A 21,815-nucleotide genomic window follows, 5' to 3' on the forward strand; every position below is an offset into this window, starting at 1 on the left:
CTTGTACTCTGGAATGCTGTGTTTGGTTAGTTATTAATTGTTTTTTAATCTTTATGAAGAAACACATGGACAAATGATTTACAGCTTCTTCCGGCATAAAACGTTCATTTAACTTACTGACATAGAATGACATAAGTCAGACCTAAAGTGCATGCAGCTCTTGATCTTGTGTTTTAGTACCACCAATGTCATGCAGCAAGGCATCTCATGGGTTAATTACAACTTGCATGGTGAACCACTACCTTCCATTTGTTCCTCTTTGGTCTTGTATTGAACAGGGGAACTCAGTAGGTTTAAATTGGAAGAAATGTTATGCATTGAAGTGTAGAAAGCACTATCACATAGTAACATAATATATCATGTAGATCTCCAAGGTGTGAAGTAGCTAAGGTTCATTCCTTAGCAGTGAAAAGATAACAAGTAACAATCAAATCATTGACCAAAAGAAAGGAAAAAACTAGATAGAATCTAACATTTTCCAAGAAAATATTAATTACAGAGCTATGTAAACTTCCATGTACAATATCTGTAATATCCAAGTGCTGAATAATCCACTATTTGAAAGAATAGTACAGTCCACTAAAGTTATAGTGCTTGAAGTGCACATATATTTAAGTGAATAGTGCTTGAAGTGCACATTTATAGTGCTTGAAGTACACATTTATTTAGGGGAAATGTGTAACAGCAGTGACGCAGGATAGGCAAAAAAAGTCACTGAATGAAAATAGGAGGAAGCTATAATAAACAGGAACATGGGATGTGAGGAAAAGGAAATCATTTCTACATTAAACTAAAGGGAATCCTAGGCTGAAAGTGAATAGGAAAGTTATTGGATGGGAGACGATTGGAATGGTCATGAACAGCTAGTCTAAGCAATAGTTAGAATTTCCTAGAAAAAGGGAGGGGAGTCAGGCATTCATAGATATGAGAACAGAGAAGTTAAAGGAATTATTGACATTAATGGTAATGCTTGGAGCAAGTCTCAGCAGATAAGACCTGATGATAGGACAAGCAAATTGCTTAAGATAGCAAGTAATCTTTTTAAGAGATGAGACCTTTTTAACAATACACAAGGTTTAGAGAGAAAAGAAAGGACTCACAGGAAGTGTGGTAGTGAAGGTGATTCATGCAATTCAAGAGTGAAAGAGGGAAGCAGAAAGGAAAAAAGAGGGTAAAGTATGTGTTAAATAAATGAATTATGTGGAAAATAAAGCAATGATTACCAGTATGTCTGGAAAAGTTGAAACTTTTCAGCCAGGGTAGTATCTCTGAAGCCTGTCTAAGGAGATTTCAGGCTGTCCTTACAGACATGAAAAGAGGATAAATACTATCGTTTTCCAAATAAGTTATCATAACTTACTTCTAGCTTAATCATTAAAAAAAAAAATCAGGAATGCAATGGTATCTAAATATGAAAATGTATTTAGAACAGTCCTGCTTGGGAGAAAGATTTTTTGCTTTGCTTGAAACCAGAGAATTCCTCTGATCTCTGTCTTAGAGCTCCAGTTAAATTCTGTTTTAAGTTAGGCAAATCTGAGCAATTAGCAGGTGAATTAAATAGAGACAAACTCTTTGTGGGTTAATGGAGAAATGAGTGGCAGGAAGATTATTAGAGTAGACTTTAGTGTCTAAACCGTAAAATTACGTGGAAACTAAAGAAAAAGTAAAAGGAAACCCACAAAAATTTACTACCCAAAGATAGCACTGAAAAGCTATACTCCAAATAAAAGTGAACAAACCCTATTTAGACATTGTGTTTTCTCATGAGACTCAAAGACATTCTCTAAGGCAGGCAAACATTGTAACCCAAAATGTTAAGGTCTGAAAGTGCTGTTCACAAAACTTTCAAATATACCATTCTACGTTGGGATGTCTTGAACCAGCCAGCTGAGGCAGGAGAGCTGAAGGATGCATTCAGAAGGAAGTAACTGAGCTTGTAACCTTGGATATTTTGGTGTTATAGCAATGGGAATGGACGCCATTCATTCATATGGCAGGGTGAATGGCTGAAACTTGTTCAAGTCCACACAGCTCTTTACATCTCACTGAGGGATGACTATTGTGAGAATAGAATTCTCTCTTATCCAGAAATTTCTTGGACTTTTCTAAAGGCCAGAAACTCTTGCTCCAACCATATGTCCAAACACAAAAATCATCAATGATGATTATAGCATGCTCTTTAATTCAGAAAGTATGTTACATATAACTAATGCGTCGTAAGATTAATCTCGTGATATGTCCTATATCATCCATCAGTTAAAAGCAACAAAGCCTCCATTGCCAGATGGTTTAGATGATGCCTGATACATGAATTAACTGAGCTCAGTGAGTTTTTCAAGCATCTGTGTAGTCTCAATGAAAGCAATAAGATTATTTCTCTTTATTTCTATGGCACAAATCCATTGTGCATATATCAGAAGCTTAGCATATGAAAACAAATGTTAATTCAGCCCCGGTTTGTTCTGTGATACCATTCATGAGAAAAGGTAGGACTTAATGAAGAAAAGAGTTTCTTGTGCCTTATAAAATGATTTGCTAGTACCAGAGATATGTTTCTCATTGAATAATCAGAACTGGACATATATGCACCAGTGGGTTCCACCCTGGGTAGAAAAGTCCTGTCTATTAAATATTTTGTTTGAAAAGGCACAAACTCAGATTTTCCAGAGGGCACTGCAGTAAAAATTTTGTCCTTAAAATTGTGGTGCTATCTGGAAAAAAGCCCAATCTTTTGCTTGGTTCCAACCACAGAGTATTTCTTCTGGATCGATCAATTTTGTCCTACCTTCACATTTCTTGAAAAATATGTGAAGGATTTTGTATCACCATAGTCATCCCTTATCTCCATGATCTACAAAGCAGGTATTAATTACAGGAATTCTAATGTACTTTGAACATATGAAAGTGTAACATAACGTGGCTTGTTTTTTAGTGAACACTTTACAGGTCTGCGAATTACTCTCGCCAACTCTCCAGTGAGAAGGGCTTAGTTTGTTTCCAGAGGTAACAAGTCTGTCTTTACCTTCAGAGCTGCCTTCAAGTACGTGAAGAACTTCACTTAAAATCTGGGAACCTGCCTGCTGAGAGAAAGCAATTTTACAGGTAAGACGAGGAGGCCTTAAACTGTGTTCCCCAGTAAGAAGTTTGTAGTGTCTGGCTAAGCAGATTGTTTCAGCAGAGTTTGCTTCATTGAGGTCTCAGCTCGATGAAAAGGCTGTTGCTTTTGGTCTTAAAAATAAGTAGTGTCATTTTCTCTTTGCAATGAATTCTTTCATCCAATCATATTCCTGTATGCAAATATACCATAGCTGGTACAGATAAAAAAGCACAAATAAAGCTAAGAGCTCAGTCAGGACAAAAATCACTGCGCTTCTCTTATACCTCATTTCACCTGTGTTTCAGGAACGTCCTCAAGCTCCTCATCTGAAAATATGAAGAAGCAAGGTTCAGACAGCAATCCTGCTCCAGTTTTGCCAGCACTGCCAGAACCACTCAAAGATCTGAAAATTAAGTACACCAAGGTTAGTAGCATTTCTTAATTTTTCTTATGCATTCAGCTCAGACAGTAGGATGTACTCATTTTAATCTTATATGAACCATGGAGCAACTGTAAATCAGTGCTTAAAATGTTTATTCTGACCTGTTTCTGATATACATATTAGCAATTAATGTTCAGTGATCCTTTTAACTTAAGTATTTCAGGAAGTGTGCACGTGTGATAGAATCATTTCATATTTCACTTGGGGTGGGTGTTGTTTTTCTCCTGAAACAAACTTTCTACAGTGATAAGTTTCTCAGAAAGTATAAATGGGGCAAAGAAGAAAAAGTTTCTATTATTATATTATTTTTCAGAACAGAAAGAACAAATTAAAATATTAGCATACTGCATTGTATTACAATCAGATTTAAATAATTATACCAAATAAGCTTATGTGGAAAGGGATGTGTGAAAATGAAACTAAAATAAAATTCATTCCACTCACATATTTTTGTTAGAGATAGTGAATCTGTTTTTCAGCTTAAAACAGTAACTATCAACAAAACAGATAAAGTCTACCATCACTAATTACTCAGTATTACCATAAACTTTTTGTAATAGCAAATTCTTTCCATACGCAGTTAGAAATACACAGATAAAGAAGTTCTGAATCCAGACTTGTGTTCCCAGCTTGAAAAGACTCTTTGCCTGTTTTATATCATAGTACACAGATATCTGCAAGAAATTTGAACAAACTGTTGGCAGAAAATATTGAAACTCTGCCCTCTGAAACATTCAGGTAGAACAATTGATCAGAAAGGACCTCTTCTTTTTGGAGACTCCTCGGTTACGGTTAATTTTTTTTCTCATTACCACTGCAATGGAAATAAATTTTATTTTCTAGAACCACTGCTTATTTTCTTTTCTAAAAGCAAGGTGTTCAGCAATTATCTAGATTAGTCCTTTTGAATTCCATTCTATCCTGTTTTTTTAATGGTAAAAAACTAACCAGATTTGAATGCATGTCTTTCTTGAATAAATCACACAGGACCTTACTTTGTAAATATTTAACAGGCTACGAAAGCTATGTAGTTCTGCCATGTGATAGCTCTCTACTGCTCTTCCTGTCTCAAAAAAAAAAAAAAAAAAGCTTAATTCAGAGAAGATAATTTAGTACCTAGGTCACGGTAGTGTTCCAGAAACTACAATACTATTTGTTTGATTTTTTATTTTTCCACAGGAAAACAACCAATATGAGCAAAATGCTAGCTCAGAAATCTGATGTAACTGAATATGCAAGACATAAGTTCCTGTAAACATTTCTATCCTTCTAAAATATTTGGTTAGCAAAAACTTATTCTATTAATACAAAAAGCAACCACAAGACAGCCAACATGGCTGAAATGCCCTAGTGCGCAATTAAGGAGAGTGTCACATGTCAAATGCATGTTTCTTTTGCCTTGACAATAGATACCATTTCCTTAAAAACTGCCTATAATGTGTAACTGTGTAGAAATGCAATGCACTTGTTTGCAAAAGTGTGTACTTACAAGTCATCAAATCCAATACACCCTTGTGGAGGCTTGACTTTTGCAATGCTTTCTTCCTCTCTTCAAACATGACACAGAATAGTCTGAAAGCCACAACAGTGTACTGAGGGACAGGGAGAGGGGATAGAAATGTCATCCCATAGCCAGCAGTCGTCCCACAATTTAATAAAGCCTTTCCATACATGTCTTCTTGCTCATCCTGTTCCTCTCCTGTCCCATACACATTAGATATGTGGGGTGTGGGATTGTTTTGACTAGTTACATTGGAGGGATCAAGATGAGGGAAGCATTAATTACTGCTGATGTATTAACCTTTCTATCTGAAGCACCTTGGACATCAGCAGATCCGTCAGACCTGGAAACTCAATTCTCTCTTTTTCTACCATGGCATAACATCAACAACCATTACACAAGGATCTGAAGAAAGGTCTGCAGAAGATGTTCCAAGGACTTTCCTCTTTACTTAACACTCACTCTATTTTATTTTCTATGAGAGGGATCATTTTGCATCACAGAGATCATTTAACTAAGTATTTCCATATGTCTGTGGATCTATATGTTAGTATTACTACATTTCAGATTATGGCTTTCACATATAGCATGAAACTAAGCACTCTTCAGGGAATTTGAATTTCAAGAATTAAATTTAATGTATTTTAAACAGTTAAATTGGCTTGGATGTTGAACCACAAAGTATTCTTGAAATGGTTTCATATCTGAATCTCCTTTAAAGATATTCCAATGCACTGAATGAGTGTTGGTAGCTGGCTAAAAATGTGCTAGTATATATTTTACTTAGTCAACACTGAGGAATTAGACAATGATTGTTTGACAAATGATTTCTGTCATGATGCTTTCACATACACTAAGCCCTGTGGTGCTCCTTTAATCAGAGAAACTCAGATTAGTTAATTATTAGGTTGTCAAATTACATGAGGGGGAGAACACAGCAGCACATTCTCTCACTAAGCTGCATGTGGAATATCAGAAAGTGTGGAAAAGTAAGCAACTCTGAGTGAAGAAAAATTGTAGTTTAGTGTCACATATGTTGCAATCACTAGCTTCACAAACAAAGATGGGGGTAAAACCACAAAAATTTAATTAAAATATGTGGGGAAAGGTAGTCAGCTATAAAGGTACTATAGGAATACACTCTTTTAAGATCAGCTGACTTTGTAGATACAAAGCCACTAACTGACAAACCAAAAATTTTAAATGAATAATAAATAGAAAGAGTATGTTCTGTGATTATTAGTTCATTGCAGCAGTAAAATGTAATTCCTGCATCAATAATAAAATACAATTCAAGGGGGGGGAAAAAGTTACATGAAATATTAGCCAAATATCAACTTCTTGTAAGGAAAAACTGGGGGAAAAAAGAGATTTCACAGCAGGTACTCTATATTTATATATTTGTTTAAAGCTTACAATTTCAATCTTTAGTAGTTCCCTAAATAATTTCACATATTTTAACTGCATTGCTTAAAGAATCCAGTGAGACTCCATGACATATTTTGGGACTAGTAAATCAGAACTTACAACACCTGAAATGAGCCTCCTCTTGGGCCACAAATCTCTTTCAGGTTTAGATGTAACTGTAAGATTTACTGCCATCATCAAACTCAATAATATCCAAATGACTCTCATAATCTATGAGAGCACCTGTAAATAGGGGCCAACAATTTTTCAGCACTGTGCATCACCTCACCTGAGTGATGCCGAATTGCATCCAGCATGCGAGAGCCCAGCCACAGCCCTGAAGCCTCTTCACTGTTCCTGGCCTCTAAAAAAACGCTGGTGGTGTCATTCCCCGGTTTACTGTCTGCACTAGAAAGTTTGTGAGCAGTCAGCTGAGCAGCTGTTGAAATTTTGTGATTGCTTTTAGCTCTGTGAAACAGGCAGCTGGACTCATTTGAAGAGCATTGTCAAGAAAAGCTTTATCATAACAAGAGTTGTAGGCTATCTCGGGGCAGATTTATGGTGAGAAGAGGTTATGCTTTTTCTTGTACAATAAATTTGGAAGAGTTTCTGGCATCTGAAGAGAAGATAGCTTAGACATTTCATTTCATATTTATAAAGCTAGCCTTAATATCTAAGTTTGGGATAGTCCACATTTTAGATAGTTCTATGACTTTTCTTGACTACATCTCTGTAGTATGGATTATAGTTTATAACAATAATAGTGAATTATATAAAAACTCTTCCCTGACAAAGTTTATAGACAGATGCTGAATATGGGATCATGTATAGGATCTTTGCAACATCAGAAACAAAGTATTTTCTTCTCTAAACTGCACTTTTAAATCACTTCTAGAGAAGCAGTGAGGCCTGAAACCCTGTACAGACTTCACACAATATTGAACCCACAAAAAGGGGATCCTTAGTCTAAGGAAGATGCAGCAAGAAGTTATGTTTCATAAGGTGATGATACCTAACGTAGAGGCCTTAAAATCTATTTCAGTAGAGCTATGGTGTGGTCCATCTCAGACAAAGCTGTCCAGAGTCAAATACTTTCTTTCCTCATGCAGCACAGACACAAATACGGCATTTCCCATCTAGCAGATACCTTATAAAATTAACTCACGGTCCTTTCAAAATGCTCAAAGACTGAAGGGAAAAAAAACACTGGGATGACAAAAAAAGGCAAAAACCCCACTGGGATGACAAAGAAAGGCAAAGAGCAGGTCTTGTTTCCCCATTCTCTGCTCAGGTCATTTAAGTGACCAAATCGACTGTCTAAACAATGACAGAAATAGTGTAGTCTTGCAGGTAACTTCAACGCAATGGTGAATGGTATCAGATTATCTGAACTGATATCAATCATTTCAGAGAATCAAGATTTTATTGCACTCTGACAGAGGAAATAAAGCCAGTCAGAGGGTTTTTGACTGCAACAGCCTGTTACCTGGGCTCTATTTTAAATACTAAACTTTAGTAGCGTACAGTCTCTTCTACAAGAAATTTGTATTTCCAGGTCTAGTGCAAAGAAATCTGAAATTCATTAATTCTTTGGGTTGGCAAAATAAAAACCATCTTCTCTCCTAAAAATACCAGTGAAATAACAGTTACAAAATGCCTGGAACAACATTTCTAAATCCTTGCAAAATAAATTTGCAGCCCTAAACCTCATGGGCCATAGTCAGTCATCAGAGACAACGCCCTGCACGGCATGTGCCACAGAAGGGTAGGTCTTTTGCATTTGTGTCCGACAAACCAGAACAAAAGAGTCCAAGCTGCCAATGGACTTCTGACTGACGGACAAAACACCCTAACCTGTTGCAAGATGAACCCAAATGGTTTTTTTCAGCACAACAACAGAGTTGCCAGAGGCTACTGTTGGCTGGTACTTCAATGTTGCCTGGATTTAGAGATCCACATGCTGTTTGTTTGCAGCATATATTCCACAGCATTAAATGAGCATGGCTGCATGCACATTTATGAGTGCAGCTGCCTGCAATGTATGTAACACTGCTTACACGGAGAGTTTCGAGTTTTTCCTTCTCTTTCCCATCTTTCATACCTGCATATGCAAGACTGCTATCTAGCTTATGAGAGACATCTGGATAGTTTGATTTATACAGCCCTGATACAATGTTGTGTATATATTTAAAGTAATGAAGTGATGTTTTAAATGGGAATGGTATTAGAAACATTAATAAGAAAGATATTCTAAACTAATATTATGGGTGATATTGGTTGGTGCAATAAATGTAGTATTTAAACAAATACTTTAAAAACTTCCAAAAATGGTATGTTTTGCTATTATTCCTTTCACAGACAGATATGAATTTGGCATACTGTAACATCATAGCAGTGTTATGTTAATATTTACCTTTTACTTTGTCTCTTTTCTTGGCAATGTAGCTAGTTGCTAAAGATGTTTTTTTTTCATATTAACCATTTAACTGCTGTCTTTGCCCTTTCACAACAGTCAGAATTTTGTGTGAATATTCCTATAATCAACTTCATCACATATCTGAAATTTCCAGAGACTTACATATTTATTTCCCTGACAACTTTTCTTAAATCAGGAGTTTGCTGGTCAGTCCTGATGGTTGGAGGCAGCAATGATGCTCTATATATGGTGCCCACATAGAAACAAGCTGAAACATACAGGAATATATTAATAGCAAATTGTTACCATACCCATTTAGAGATTATATTTTTATTGATCTTGATAGTTATTACCAAACTATTCACCAATTATTCACAACCACTGAGACAGTCAGTGTAAGCAATTTCAACACTATGCACAAAATCTGTTTCCTGAAAGCTGTCACATTTTCATAATACATGTGATTGTGGTGGTAGGGTTTAAGTACCAGGTCTGTGTGGCAAAAAGCATTTATCCTGCAGTTTTGGTGTCTTGACTTTGTCCTGCCCTGAGTCAACCATCATTTGCTTTGATTTGCCTGCCCCAAAGTATTTTCTGGTTTTCTATTTAAATATTCCTGCTACTCTGAGCGGCAACAGTGCGTCCTTTTTCCTAATGGAGAGGAAAGAGGAAACACATCTTTTCTGCTAGTTAATTTCACAGCTAAGCTCCGTGACTAAAGGTGGGGCAAGAGGTCATGACCCTAAAGATAGGCATGGTTTGAGCACAAAATACCTGGCACAGTCAGTCAGGGCCTGCCATGGTCTCAATGACAAACATGATCAAGATCTCTCATGCCTGCCAGCAGCGCAGCAGCCCTGCCCTGGGAGAGAGCAAGAAGGGAGGACACCAGCCCATCAGGGCAGGAAGGTGGGCTCAGGCACTGGGAGGGTGGCTTAGGGTGGTGACCCTGTTTCAGTACTGACCCGAACCCAGAGATCGCAGAGGTGGTTAGACAGAGGATGACAAGTACTGTTAACATTGGACTGTATACGTTATCATGTCCAGTTTAAAGAACAACCTACACAACACTTGGTTGCAACATAGTCTCCTCTTTTCAACATCTGTGCCCTGTATCAGATCTTTCTAAAGAGGTTTTCCTTTCTGTTTCAAGGCTAACCTACAGAGTCAGAAATAAAAAGTTAACCCGCTTTGACAATTTTACCAGCAGTGGCTCAGAGATGGCAGGATCTAGGGTAGCACAGATCTTTGCACCTACGGGTAAGGCCCAGGTTCTATTTTGCATCTGTGAACAGAGATAAGTACCTTCAGTTTCACCCAGAGGTCCTTAGCCTTAACTCTGTTTGTCCTCTAAATTTTCACAGCTGTGTAATATCATATAACTTCTCAGTAATTACAACTAAAGTAGTGTATATTTTTAGTAGATTGGTTTATTCTCTGTCACTTAGCAATTGCTGAATCAATTAATTTTGTATCAACCTCAATATGACAGAAAATTCAGAAATATTCTAGTTATTTTAATAATGGTATAAAGTAGATCTTTCAAAAGACAATGTTCACCTTTTTAGGATAGTGTGTATGGTGCCATATTTTCCCTATACAATTGAAAAATATTGATTTTTCAGGAACAATTTAAGTGGTTTATTTCCTTGTTTGTTTGTTTGTTTGTTTGTTTTAATGAAAAAGCAGACTAATTTCTATAGATTTCATCAACAGTCTTATTAATATTCAGCAACCAAAACCCTAGAGAGACACAGGACTGCTCAATCCTGAAACCCTCTTTGGACATAGTTTTAAGGGATATATAGCACAACTGAAATTAGGACACCAGAGCTTGAAAGAGAAGGAAAGTGCCATAGCAAACAGACAATAAAATTAATAGTAAAAGTAAAGCGGACATGGTGGGAATTTTGTGTTGTCTTTGGAGAAAGTATTCTTGTGTGACACTGATGTCATTTAGACTTTTTAAGGATTTCAAACATTTAATTATTCCTTCAGCTGGAACAGTACTTTTGCCAATTACTTATTCCCATACAAAAAGGTGTAGGTTTGAATTTCTGGGGTTATTATACCACAAAAGGTTACGGATCATAAAAGTTCAATATGGGAAACAACAATGCCCGCTTTGCTTTGCTTAGGTCTTGTTCTAAGTGCACCAGCAATGTTGCAATCAAGAGTTGATGGTATTTGTTCCAGCCATGCAAAGTAAATTCAGTACACAATGTGCTTTCAGCCAGTATAAAAGTTCAATCTTTGAGTAAGGACACATTTATTAAACGAACTTTGAGTATCAATTTCTTTGCTACTGGGTAAGCTGTTATGATTAACTTTGATGTAGGCCAGCTGCTGTGCAATTGTTGTTCTTTTGTGCTTCTTAATTGCTAGCTATATGTTTGGCACTGTATGAAAAGCTTGAAATAGAAAGATATTAAAAAAAAAGACAAGATATTCTAGCAAGATTGAGGAAAGCACATTTTTGGCTTATTTTCTTGGGTTTAATGTCAGACTTTTTCCAGTCCCTGTCAGGTAAAAGTCAGGATAAAACAGTTAAATGAGCAATGCATGCTGGCCTGGTTTTCCTGGTATATGGATGTTCCACACAAAGACAGCAGGTTAGTAAAAGGGGTTAGATGATGTCTGGGAGGATGGAAAATCAAGAGTGGTGGTGTCTGCTGAGGTAAATCAGTGTAGAGACATAACAGAGATCCTCAGAGTTGGAATGAAGTATGAAAACCTATCAACACGGACAAAAGTAATATTAATTTGCTGTAATACCCCTTGCAGTTCAAACAATTGGCAGTCAGACATTGGCAGTAATAGTCAGAATAACAGGCGTATGTTTGCATTTTGTGCCTGAAGGCTGAATGGGAGGCAGGGAAGTGTCACCAATGTCAGGGTGACAAAAGACTTGATAGCTGTGAGCATTAAATTGGAGGTAATCATGGTTTTGATAGAAATTACTGAATAAATAATGACTAACATCAAATGGTTAGGATCACCTTAAACAGAAGATAGTCACACTGATTATAAAGCAATGGCAGCTAAAATGGTTACCCAAGGATCATCTCGTCAAAGCCTGAAGTCATATGAGGCAAGTAGCTTCACCCTTCAAAAGCAGGAATTGCAGCACGTGCTGAAGGCCAAAACCAGAGAGGTTTGAATTCCTGGTGTTTCACAGAGAAACTTTCAGGTAGGGAGAGGAGAGAAAAGAGCCCCCCATATACATGACTATCAGCAGTAATCCTGCCAAGTGATGAGGGCACATACACTGCCAGCACCCACATTTGCTGTATGTTTGTATGATTATATTCGCATGCTGAGTGTAGGATTACGGTAATATGACACAACCCTGCTTCTGGCACCCGTAGTACAACCCCTGGGAAATAACAGCATTGTGATGTGCAAATATTCAGATTGAAATCCTGCAAATAGTCTTTCCAAAGGAGGAGTAGGAACTAGCTTTGAAAACTGCAATCAGAAGTACCACTGTTTCCCATATATTTTCATATAGGACCTATTGAGTTGTATAGGGTTATATGTGTAGCTGAGGACCACAGTCACCTTCTGCCCATAAGCCACCCTTGAAATTCCCCTCATTGTCAGCTCTTGGACATTTTAATTTGACCAGTGTAAACATTTTGGTATGTGCTGGTTCAGTCTGGAAGGCTAGTCCTCCTTTCCTTGTAAGAATAGGACAGGCAGAAAAACAGTAATTAAAGAAATAGGTGTTTGTGATTTCATCAGTAAAGTAATACAACTTTTTTCAAGGCAACAATTATATATGAGAGAGGGCTTTTCTCCTAGTATGTGTTGCTAAGTGTGTTTTTCTCCTAGTGTGTGTTGCTAAGTGTGCCTCTGTGAAATGCACCAACCACCAACAGCAAGGACAGTCTAGGCTTTCTCTAAGGTTGCTAACTGTACTTCTGGTGAATACATCGGTCATTTCCTCTTGATTCATGATTCCTATCTTTATTTAATGGCGTAAATTCTGCTTTTTCTGTAAAAGAATAAAAGCATTATGTTTCTGCTTTTAAATCTTGATTAGGATCACATTCAATGAAGCACCAATCCGAAAAGCCAAAGGATTTTGGTGAAAAATAAAAAAGCCCCTCCTTAATATCTCATTATTTTTCTCCCATAACATGAAAATAGAGAAGTATACTTGCTTGCTTTTTACTCTGCTTAAGTGGTTCATTCTTTGTTTCATTCAATTGACTGTGGTGGGGTTTTATTAGTCTTGACTTTAATTTCAGAAAAATGTGTTATTGGTTATTTTTTGTTGGGATGTTCTTTTTTGGTCAGAGAGAGTGAAGAGAAATCAAAGCAAAGCTAAATAAAATAGTGTTCTCCAAGATACTACCTGTACTATATACACTAAACCCAAGGATTGGGTTTACTTCTGTCAGGGCATGTAACAGAAAGGCCCTCCATCATTACCAACCCCGTGAGCATAGGAAACCCAGGCAGATTTAGGTAGGTCCTTTAGGGCTGTACCTCCCTTGTACATCACAGACTTCAGTCTGAGAGAGGACGGACCCCTTTGTAACAATATCTTTTTATGGTATGAAACAAAGTGAAAATATCGTGTAGAGAGAAGAAGTTTGCCTCTCCAAAGGAAGTTAATTTTAAAAAGCGGTTCCTGGTTAAGTCCATATGTGATTACTCATCTCTTCAGAATAATGTAGAAACAGCTATTCCATTTTTAATACAGGTACCTATCAATCAGGCCGATCTCAGCTGTGAAAGATAGACATATTCATTAAAATAGATAACAGTTAACAGCTATATATATGTTACTAATACTGTTGCACTATTTCTTCCTCTGCAGATATTTATAAACAATGAGTGGCATGATTCCATCAGTGGTAAAAAATTTGAAGTCTTTAACCCTGCTAATGAAGAGAAAATCTGTGAGGTTGAAGAAGGCGACAAGGTAGGGTTTTCTTTCTTGCTCTTAACTCTAGCTTTAAATTCAATTCTGTGCCTCAAAAGCAGGAAGGCAAGCGTCCATCTGTGTTGATGTAAAACACCACCTCAGAGACATACCTACTTCATCCTGTATACCTTCTTCTGCACACATAATTCTTAGCTTTTTTACTAAGCCTTAATATTGTTTGTAAACAGACACTGAAAAACTGCTTCAGTCTTAGGCTCTTGCCCATATGAGGAAAATTCTGAAGACATATTTTTTGTTAATAATATTGATTCTTTTTTTTATCTTTGATCAGTGACATCTAATAATTTAATTGGGTTTTTTTGATATTTTTTCTGGCTCTTCCTTACACAGTGATGCAATCTGTTCATTACACATTTATACAAGGCTTTTCATTATAGATAACATGAAGTGGAAAAATACTGATGTTTTCCCACACAGACTCCGCGAAGATGATCATTACCATCAGCATTTTTAGCTATGAATATGTCTTCTCAGTACTGCCCCCTTTAAATATTTGTTTTTTTGAAAAGGTATTGGAACATAGTCCTAAAAAAGACTCTGAAGCTGAAGGTAACCTATCAAATAGACACTAATTCCACCAAAACTGGTTTCCTTACAGCATGCTGAATTGATGACTTTAAGCAGAGGACTAAAATGATTGTTCACACCTGTAAACAGACATTTATTTTTTATATTTATGAGGTTTCTTGGTGGAAAATTACAGATAGATGCTATGTAATCAAAGATATAATGTAAACCAAAGCCCTCAAATAAGCAGCTCTGTATTTTTGTTATATTATGTATTTTTCTGCTGAAAAGGATTTGCCTAGTGCTACCATATAGTTTAAATGTAAGTTATCAAGTTGGGGGAATAGTTTTTTAAATAGAACAGACAATGATGCTTAAACAGTTTTAAAACCAATGACCAAAGAAATTTTTTTTATAAACTCTGAGAAAGTAAGTATGAGAAGTGAATGTTCTACTTCCAATTCACAGGTATACAAAAAGTGATGACTGTGACTGAAAATAAAATCAGTTTTATAATTACTGTTTTGGTTCTTGCAAATATTTATTTCATTTTCTACACTTTCCCCTTCAAAGTCAAATTTTTACATCCAAAAGTGAGAAAATTTTCTCACATTTCTCACAAAATGACATTTGATGTTCATTTTAGTGAAGAAATACACATATCTAGAATGATTTGTGTAACAAATGTGCTTTGAACTTAGGAGCAAAATGTCCATTAAACACCTTTTTATCCATGAGAACTACTATCAAACTTATAAGCCATTTATCTATGTTATAAGTTCACCAAAAATTTACTGCCAATATAATAAGCACAATCTCTTTCAGAATATTTTCATTTACTGTACAAAGATTGACTCTGAAATGAAATGCTCTTTTGAGAAATACATAGAAACCCAGTTCATTCAACATCCTGTGCTCATTGAATCTTAGTTACTCTGTTCTGTAATTTCATCATGAATCTCCTAATAAACTTTGGCTCAACTGTTATCTGTCTAGCACATGAGCAACAGTGACCACATGTTGTTAAGAAGGTCATAGTGAAGACACATTTTAACATTTTCATTAGAGAAAGATGGCTAAGAAAGTCTGCATGAATCTGTCTTTTGACGATTCCATATATTTAAGCACGAGTTTTTCAAACGTCTTGTTCTTACTTTTCTTTAGTCCCAGTTACCTGTATATAGTGCTCAGAGTCACTGAGATTATTTCGGGCTCTTTTTGTCCTCAGCCAAAGAATTTTATAAGCATGCTGTTAACTTCTGGATCGTATTCCACTAGAACCATACATGCTTTTGATGTAAAATGCTACTTCTTCTACCTGTTCTCTGTTCAGTGTTTAAAAACCAAATTATGTTGCAAATCAGGTTGGCCTGATATTCGATCATCCTCAAATTAAATTACTCATGACCAGTAACTGTTCACTTACCATTCAGAATTTTTGTAGCTTTCATTCCTTACAAGCAATCTAACAACTCATTAAATAAAGAGAGAATACTGTTCGACACACAGGTTTGCTTTCTCTCCAATAATTTTGCAAACTAATGTGTAATGACAACTGCTATTAAGTAAATTGCCCAGTGAAATGTACAAATCTAGTAAATTACACAGTCATTGTGAACCTAATGTTCTAGAGCCTAGTCTTTAGATAATGAGCCAAGAGATTTTAGGAATTTAATTTGTGTGTACAATAGGGTTGACAAAGGGCTGTACACTGCCTTGCAGTGGTATTTAAAAAAAACATGTGGAGATTACAAAACACAGACACATATGTGGGTGGGAACTGTTTTCCTTTCAGTTTGATGGCTCTTTCAAGCTACATTTGCTAATCCTAAAGGCCCCTAGTAATAATAAAGCAGCTCAACAAATAATCAGTGGCATGTAAAGTAAATGTACTTCTGTAAAAAGTCTAAACTAGATCTGAAAGGAGCTATCAGTCTTTATACTCGTGGTGTAGATTTATGGACCCAATTTAAATTTCATACAGTTGAAGAACACCTTTTTTTTCTTACTTTTCATTCACAGCCCTATATTATCTTTATAAAATTTTTCTTGGTTTTAATTATTTCTGCACTTGTAGTAGAAAGAACACATACCACTGTATTTAGTTTTAATTTACATCATTCACACAAATACGACTTTCCAGTAAAGGCCAAAGCATACCCCCCAAGTCATATTGCAAAGGTGTAGAATAATTATGATAGAAAAAGATGAGAAAAAAATAGAATGAATTAAATATTCATTGAATGCAGTTTTCTGGGTCACAGGTAAATGATGAGGTATTTGACCACTTTCTGACAGATTCTGAAGAAAACCAGTTTCTTTTAATCTGGTAAATTTCAGCTACGTGATGTAGGTGACTGGTCAGTATTACCCTATAGTAATGACTGTGCTATTTGTAGAGATCCTTCCTATCTTTTCCCAAACTTCCTGGAAAGAACTTTGTCAAGTTCTGTGGGACTCCAGCCTAGCAGGTCTCTGCTGAGCTTTCCAAGCCACTTAACGCACCCCACTCCCGGCTTTTAAAAATTGGTTGTTGGCTACCAACATCAGTTAAAGATTCAAGATCTGGTTCACATTTAGAACAATTGACTTTGGTGTTGACTTAGCCAACTTTGCTGTCTTGGTCAACCTTGATAGTGATTTCCCCTGAGGAGACTCTAGCAACCAGCAGTACAAAGAAAAGTTTGAAAGGATCTTTTAAACAATGCATGTAAATTGCTCCAGGACAAGTGCCATATATAGATTCCTCCTTTTTTTTCCTTGAAATTTGTTTTTAATTTCTAACAAAAAACTAGAATAAACCTCCTTTTTATGTCATTGTTTTCCTGGGAAAACATTTACAAGAATTGTGAAATATAGAAGAATTCCAAGTACTAAAAGTCTTTTCTCAAGAGATTTTTAATTGTTTTTTTTATATCCTGGAACACCCTTGCACACAAAAGAGCTTCACATAGTTCATTGTAGATTTTCCTGCTATAGCGAAAGCCAAATGATAAATAATAAGTTGTGCTATAAAAACCATTAACGGACTGATAAATTAGCTTGCTTAATGGAAAGACAATGTTCAGACTTTAGAATATTTAGGCTTAGCATTTTAAACCTGGTCAATTAGTCAATTGTTAAAATTATTTTAAATACAAATCTTAATACAATAAATCTTAAATACAAATCTTAATACAATAAATCTTAAATACAATAAAAAGCAAATGCATTGAATTGTCTTCCTCAATAATAACTTTGTGTTCATTTTATGAAACATTCTAAGGAACAGATTTTCTAACCTGGTCTTCATCACACCACCAGATACTTTTAGATAATGTTGAGTACTTAAATATTTAACTTACAGAATTGGGCATCTCTTTGTACATAAAAGAGATTAAATTGCATCAGCCATGTAAGTGGTGGGTATATCCCCAATTACAGATACTAGAAGGCAAAGGGTTTGAAAATCTAAATTTTAAAAATAGAGTTCCTTAATATGTTTTTTATTTTAGAAGCTTTGAGAACCCATCTGTTTCTCATACAACTTCACATTGCTGAAATGATAGCAGAAGTGTTTGAAAGAAAATAACCCATGTATCTAAAATTACTGTACTAATTCTGATTAGATTGCTATTGGTGTCTCTTATTTATCTTGCAAAACACCTTGCATGTTTAACAACCAACAAGACTGATGACGGAATCAATTATTGATTATAAAAGTTTCTCTGTTTTCCCCACAGGCAGATGTAGACAAGGCTGTTAAAGCAGCTAGAAAAGCTTTTGCACTTGGGTCACCCTGGCGTACAATGGATGCTTCAGAGCGAGGACGTCTCTTGAATAAACTAGCTGACTTAGTTGAAAGAGATCGGCTGATTTTAGCTGTGAGTATGATACATGAACAAAAAGACTGGGAAAAAAGCCTGTGTCCTGAATTTTAAAGAAAGATATAAGCAAGCATAAAATGCTAAATCTTTGGAAAGGCAGGTTGTCTCAATATTTGTTTTTCATCTGTATTGCAAATGGACCTCATTAAACTGGCTTGCACTCTGGTCTGTTAACACCCCACATCCACAAAGTACTTGAGTGTTTGATTAGCTTTAAGATGATACTTAAGCCACCTACAATCAATGCAATTTCAATTGTTGATTCTTAAGGACACGCTAACATAGACCACATGCTTAACAGTTGTCTAAACCAAGGCCTGAATCAAGGCCTAAACTCAAAATCTGTCTCAGCACTTACAGACGATACAAGTCAAAACTGGGAGAAATTTTGAACTTCATGGCTATATATTTTGTTATCACTGGTCCTTCATTAACTCCAGCTTGCAACTCACAATGAGTGAAAAACCTTAACCAGAACCAAAGGCAGCGATATATTACTTATTAATAGGAAGAACATGGGGGGTGGGGAGTGATGTCCTGTCTTTACCAGCTACTGTGTATTGGCCATTTTACCACTCTTAACAGCAGACATGTAAGTTGTAGTACCACCACCTACCTATTGTACACTAAGGCAAGAAAGAACATTTAAAATAGAAATGCACCACCAATTTAATAAAGTGTAGTACCCCCCCCTTGTTTTAGACCCCACATATGATGCTACCATTAAGATAGTGTCTTTGCTATTTCAAGCACCTTCTGGAATTAACATTTAGGCAGGATAAGTGTTTGCACTGTCCTGAATATGAACGTTGGTTTTCTGCCGAGTGTCAAAAATTTAACAGAGCAGGAGGAGTATCCAACATTCAGGATCATTACTCAGACTGATCTAGTCACAATTTGAACTATTTAGCCATTAGCCACAAACCACACTATTGATAAGCTCATAAAATTTAAACCTTTAAAATACATAAAACCTGCAAAGAATCTATTGCCCATTCTATTGTCCTTATGGCTGTAGTATAGGAAGACACTTGCATGTGTCCCAAACAGGTTTTTAAAAGAAAAATGAAAATTCAAAGGAACTGAGGTTATTTCCTTGAACTCCAAAGTCTGCAACTGTCAAATTTAGACTTTTGTCCAACCAAGTTATTTCTCTAAATGAATATTGTCACCTTGATAGGGACTGATAATCACCTAGTTTCTCAGGAGAAAACTCAGGTGGCTAGAACTTGTGTCCTTAACAATGCTAGATTTATTGGAGTTGAGAGAGCCAAAATTTTAAGAGTTACATTTTTAATAAGAAAAGTATGCCCCTTTGTCAGTTAAATACTGGATAAGCTGGCATTTGCCTCTTTATTGTACAGCCTAAGGCATTACACATGCAAAGAGAATGGAGAAATAATCTTTTTTCCACAGGAAAGCTGAATCATTAAGTTAGTTTTTGTTCCCACTTGCCATTTTCGTAATATGAAAGTATTGCTTTTCCCAAGTTTCTATTTTAGTGACTTTGATTGTATTTCCTACACCTTATGCACATTATTGACTACTTTTTCCTTTTAGATAAGGTGTATTTGAATAACATGCTTTTCAGACTTTGTCAAAATGAAGAGCGATTTTCTCCACTCACAGCTTATCCTAACTGCAGAACTAATACTAATAGAACAGCAAATAGCCTTGTAAACACTAGAGCTCATATTAGACCCCAAACTCATTGCAAAGGTATTTTCCTGTGTTCATGCACCTGGCCAGGATCAAAATCATTCCATTTCAGTGTTTCATATAATGATAAGATGCTTCTCCTGAAGCTCCAGAGGCTCAACAGCCCTTATTCTTCCAGTAGCCTACCCGGAAGGGTAAGGCTACTGGAAGGGTACCTGGAAGGGTAAGCCTACTGAATAAGTCAAAGCGGGGTACTGAAAAAGCCACTGAGAATTTTGTTTCTTAGGTTTCAGTCTGTTGTGATGTTCAAACCTATGGAGTTCATCGATTTGAGGCCAGGGAAGAATTTTGTCCTATGTCCAAACAGAGCAACACAGTGCCGGATATATTGCCTGGAATGGCAAGGGCGTATCTCATTTAATCAGTTCCTTGCTGCTGAAAGCCATCAAGCATTTCTGGCTTCTCTGTTTGTTCTGTTCTCTTCCTAAGTATGATATCTGCAATGTGTCCAGTTAACTAAAATTGCAGACTTCTCAGGGGAGTTGTTGGTGAAACATTGTACTTACAAGATCAGTTTGTAGGCTCAGCCTGAAATGCTAAAGAACCTTGGACATACAAAATAACAAATTTAGAAAAGAAAATAATATTTCTAAGATCTGACTAGATCTTGAAACTATAGTTTGGAGTTTTTCTACTAAGTGTCCTAATAGGACTGTTCACAAAGCTGAAGGTCCCCAGTGTCTCTGTGCTGGAAAACTTGAGAAAAAAATTATAGCAGTGTCAAGAAGATGTTGACGCTATTTAAGAACAGCACATAGTCTTTAACTAGATGTCCCAACAATTAGGGGTATTGAAATTACATTAACCCAAACCACACTCCCTAGATTTGGCTAGAAATCAACCTTATTTACTGCTGGTGTCTCTGTGGGATCATTAAAGCACTGTGGATGGAACAAAATTAGTCAGCTGAAAAGTTATAGATGATGAATGACTATTTGCGTATTATTCTAAAGGTTTATATCTGACTGGCGTGGAGATCCATGGTATGGAGAGTCAGGCCTGGCTTCAAATAAGAGCAGTTAGTTCACTGTCCTGGTTTTGGCTGGGATAGATTTAATTTTCTTCCTAGTGGCTGGTACAGTGCTGTGTTTTGGATTTAATATGAGAATGATGTTGATAACACATTGATGTTTTAGTTGCTGTTAAGTAGTGTTGACACTAATCCAGGACTTTTCAGCTTCCCATGCTCTGCCAGGTGCACAAGAAGCTGGGAGGGGGCACAGCCAGGACAGCTGACCCCAACTGGCCAAAGGGCTATTCCATACCATATGGCGTCATGCTCAGTATAGAAACTGGGTGGAGTTGGCCAGGGGGCAGCGATCGCTGCTCAAGGACTGGCTGGGCATTGGTCAGTGGGTGGTGAGCAGTTGCATCACTTGGTTTTTTTGTTGTTTTTCTGTGGATTTTGTTCCTCTCTCTCATTGTTTTCCTTTTCATTATTATTATTATTATTATTATTATTATTATTATTATTATTATTATTATTAAATTATTAAACTGTTCTTATCTCAACCCATGAGTTTTCTTACTTTTGCTCTTCAGATTCTTTCCCCCATCTCACCTGGGGTGGAGAGGTTGAGCAAGCGGCTGTGTGGTGCTTAGTTGACAACTGAAGTTAAACCATGACATTCACTGAGTTACTAGTTAGCCAATAAAAGAGAGTCTTTTCTGTACAAGTACTTATTTTTCATAGTGATTTTTTCTCAGTTAAGAGTTCTTGATGGCTCAGATCTTTCCTTTGCACATCAAACATTCAAGGTATATTTGGGGTATTTTAATCCACGCTTTGAGTCATCTTGCTCATATGAGTTGCTAATCATGCATTTATTAAGCACCTAGAAAGATGTTCCTTAATAATTAAACAGCACAGGATCCTGAGCTAATGTGGCTGTTATTTCCAGGA

General features: G+C 36.4%; 1 protein-coding gene across 2 annotated transcripts in view; it reads left to right on the forward strand.

Moving 5' to 3' along the window:
* Window positions 1-3,410: 3,410 nt before the first annotated feature.
* Window positions 3,411-21,815, forward strand: part of ALDH1A1 (aldehyde dehydrogenase 1 family member A1) — a 37,107-nt gene continuing 18,702 nt past the window's right edge. Inside the window, exons 1-4 of one of the 2 annotated variants that reach the window (XM_075526740.1) lie at window positions 9,832-9,843; window positions 12,759-12,770; window positions 13,692-13,796; window positions 18,050-18,190. In XM_075526740.1, coding sequence (XP_075382855.1) covers window positions 18,116-18,190 — 75 coding nt within the window. In that variant the 5' untranslated portion in view covers window positions 9,832-9,843; window positions 12,759-12,770; window positions 13,692-13,796; window positions 18,050-18,115. Of the gene's footprint in view, window positions 3,522-9,831; window positions 9,844-12,758; window positions 12,771-13,691; window positions 13,797-18,049; window positions 18,191-21,815 lie in introns of those variants that run through there. The other variant, XM_075526739.1, reaches the window with a different exon arrangement.

This window comes from Mycteria americana, chromosome Z (assembly GCF_035582795.1).
Source record: "Mycteria americana isolate JAX WOST 10 ecotype Jacksonville Zoo and Gardens chromosome Z, USCA_MyAme_1.0, whole genome shotgun sequence".
NCBI lineage: Eukaryota > Metazoa > Chordata > Aves > Ciconiiformes > Ciconiidae > Mycteria > Mycteria americana.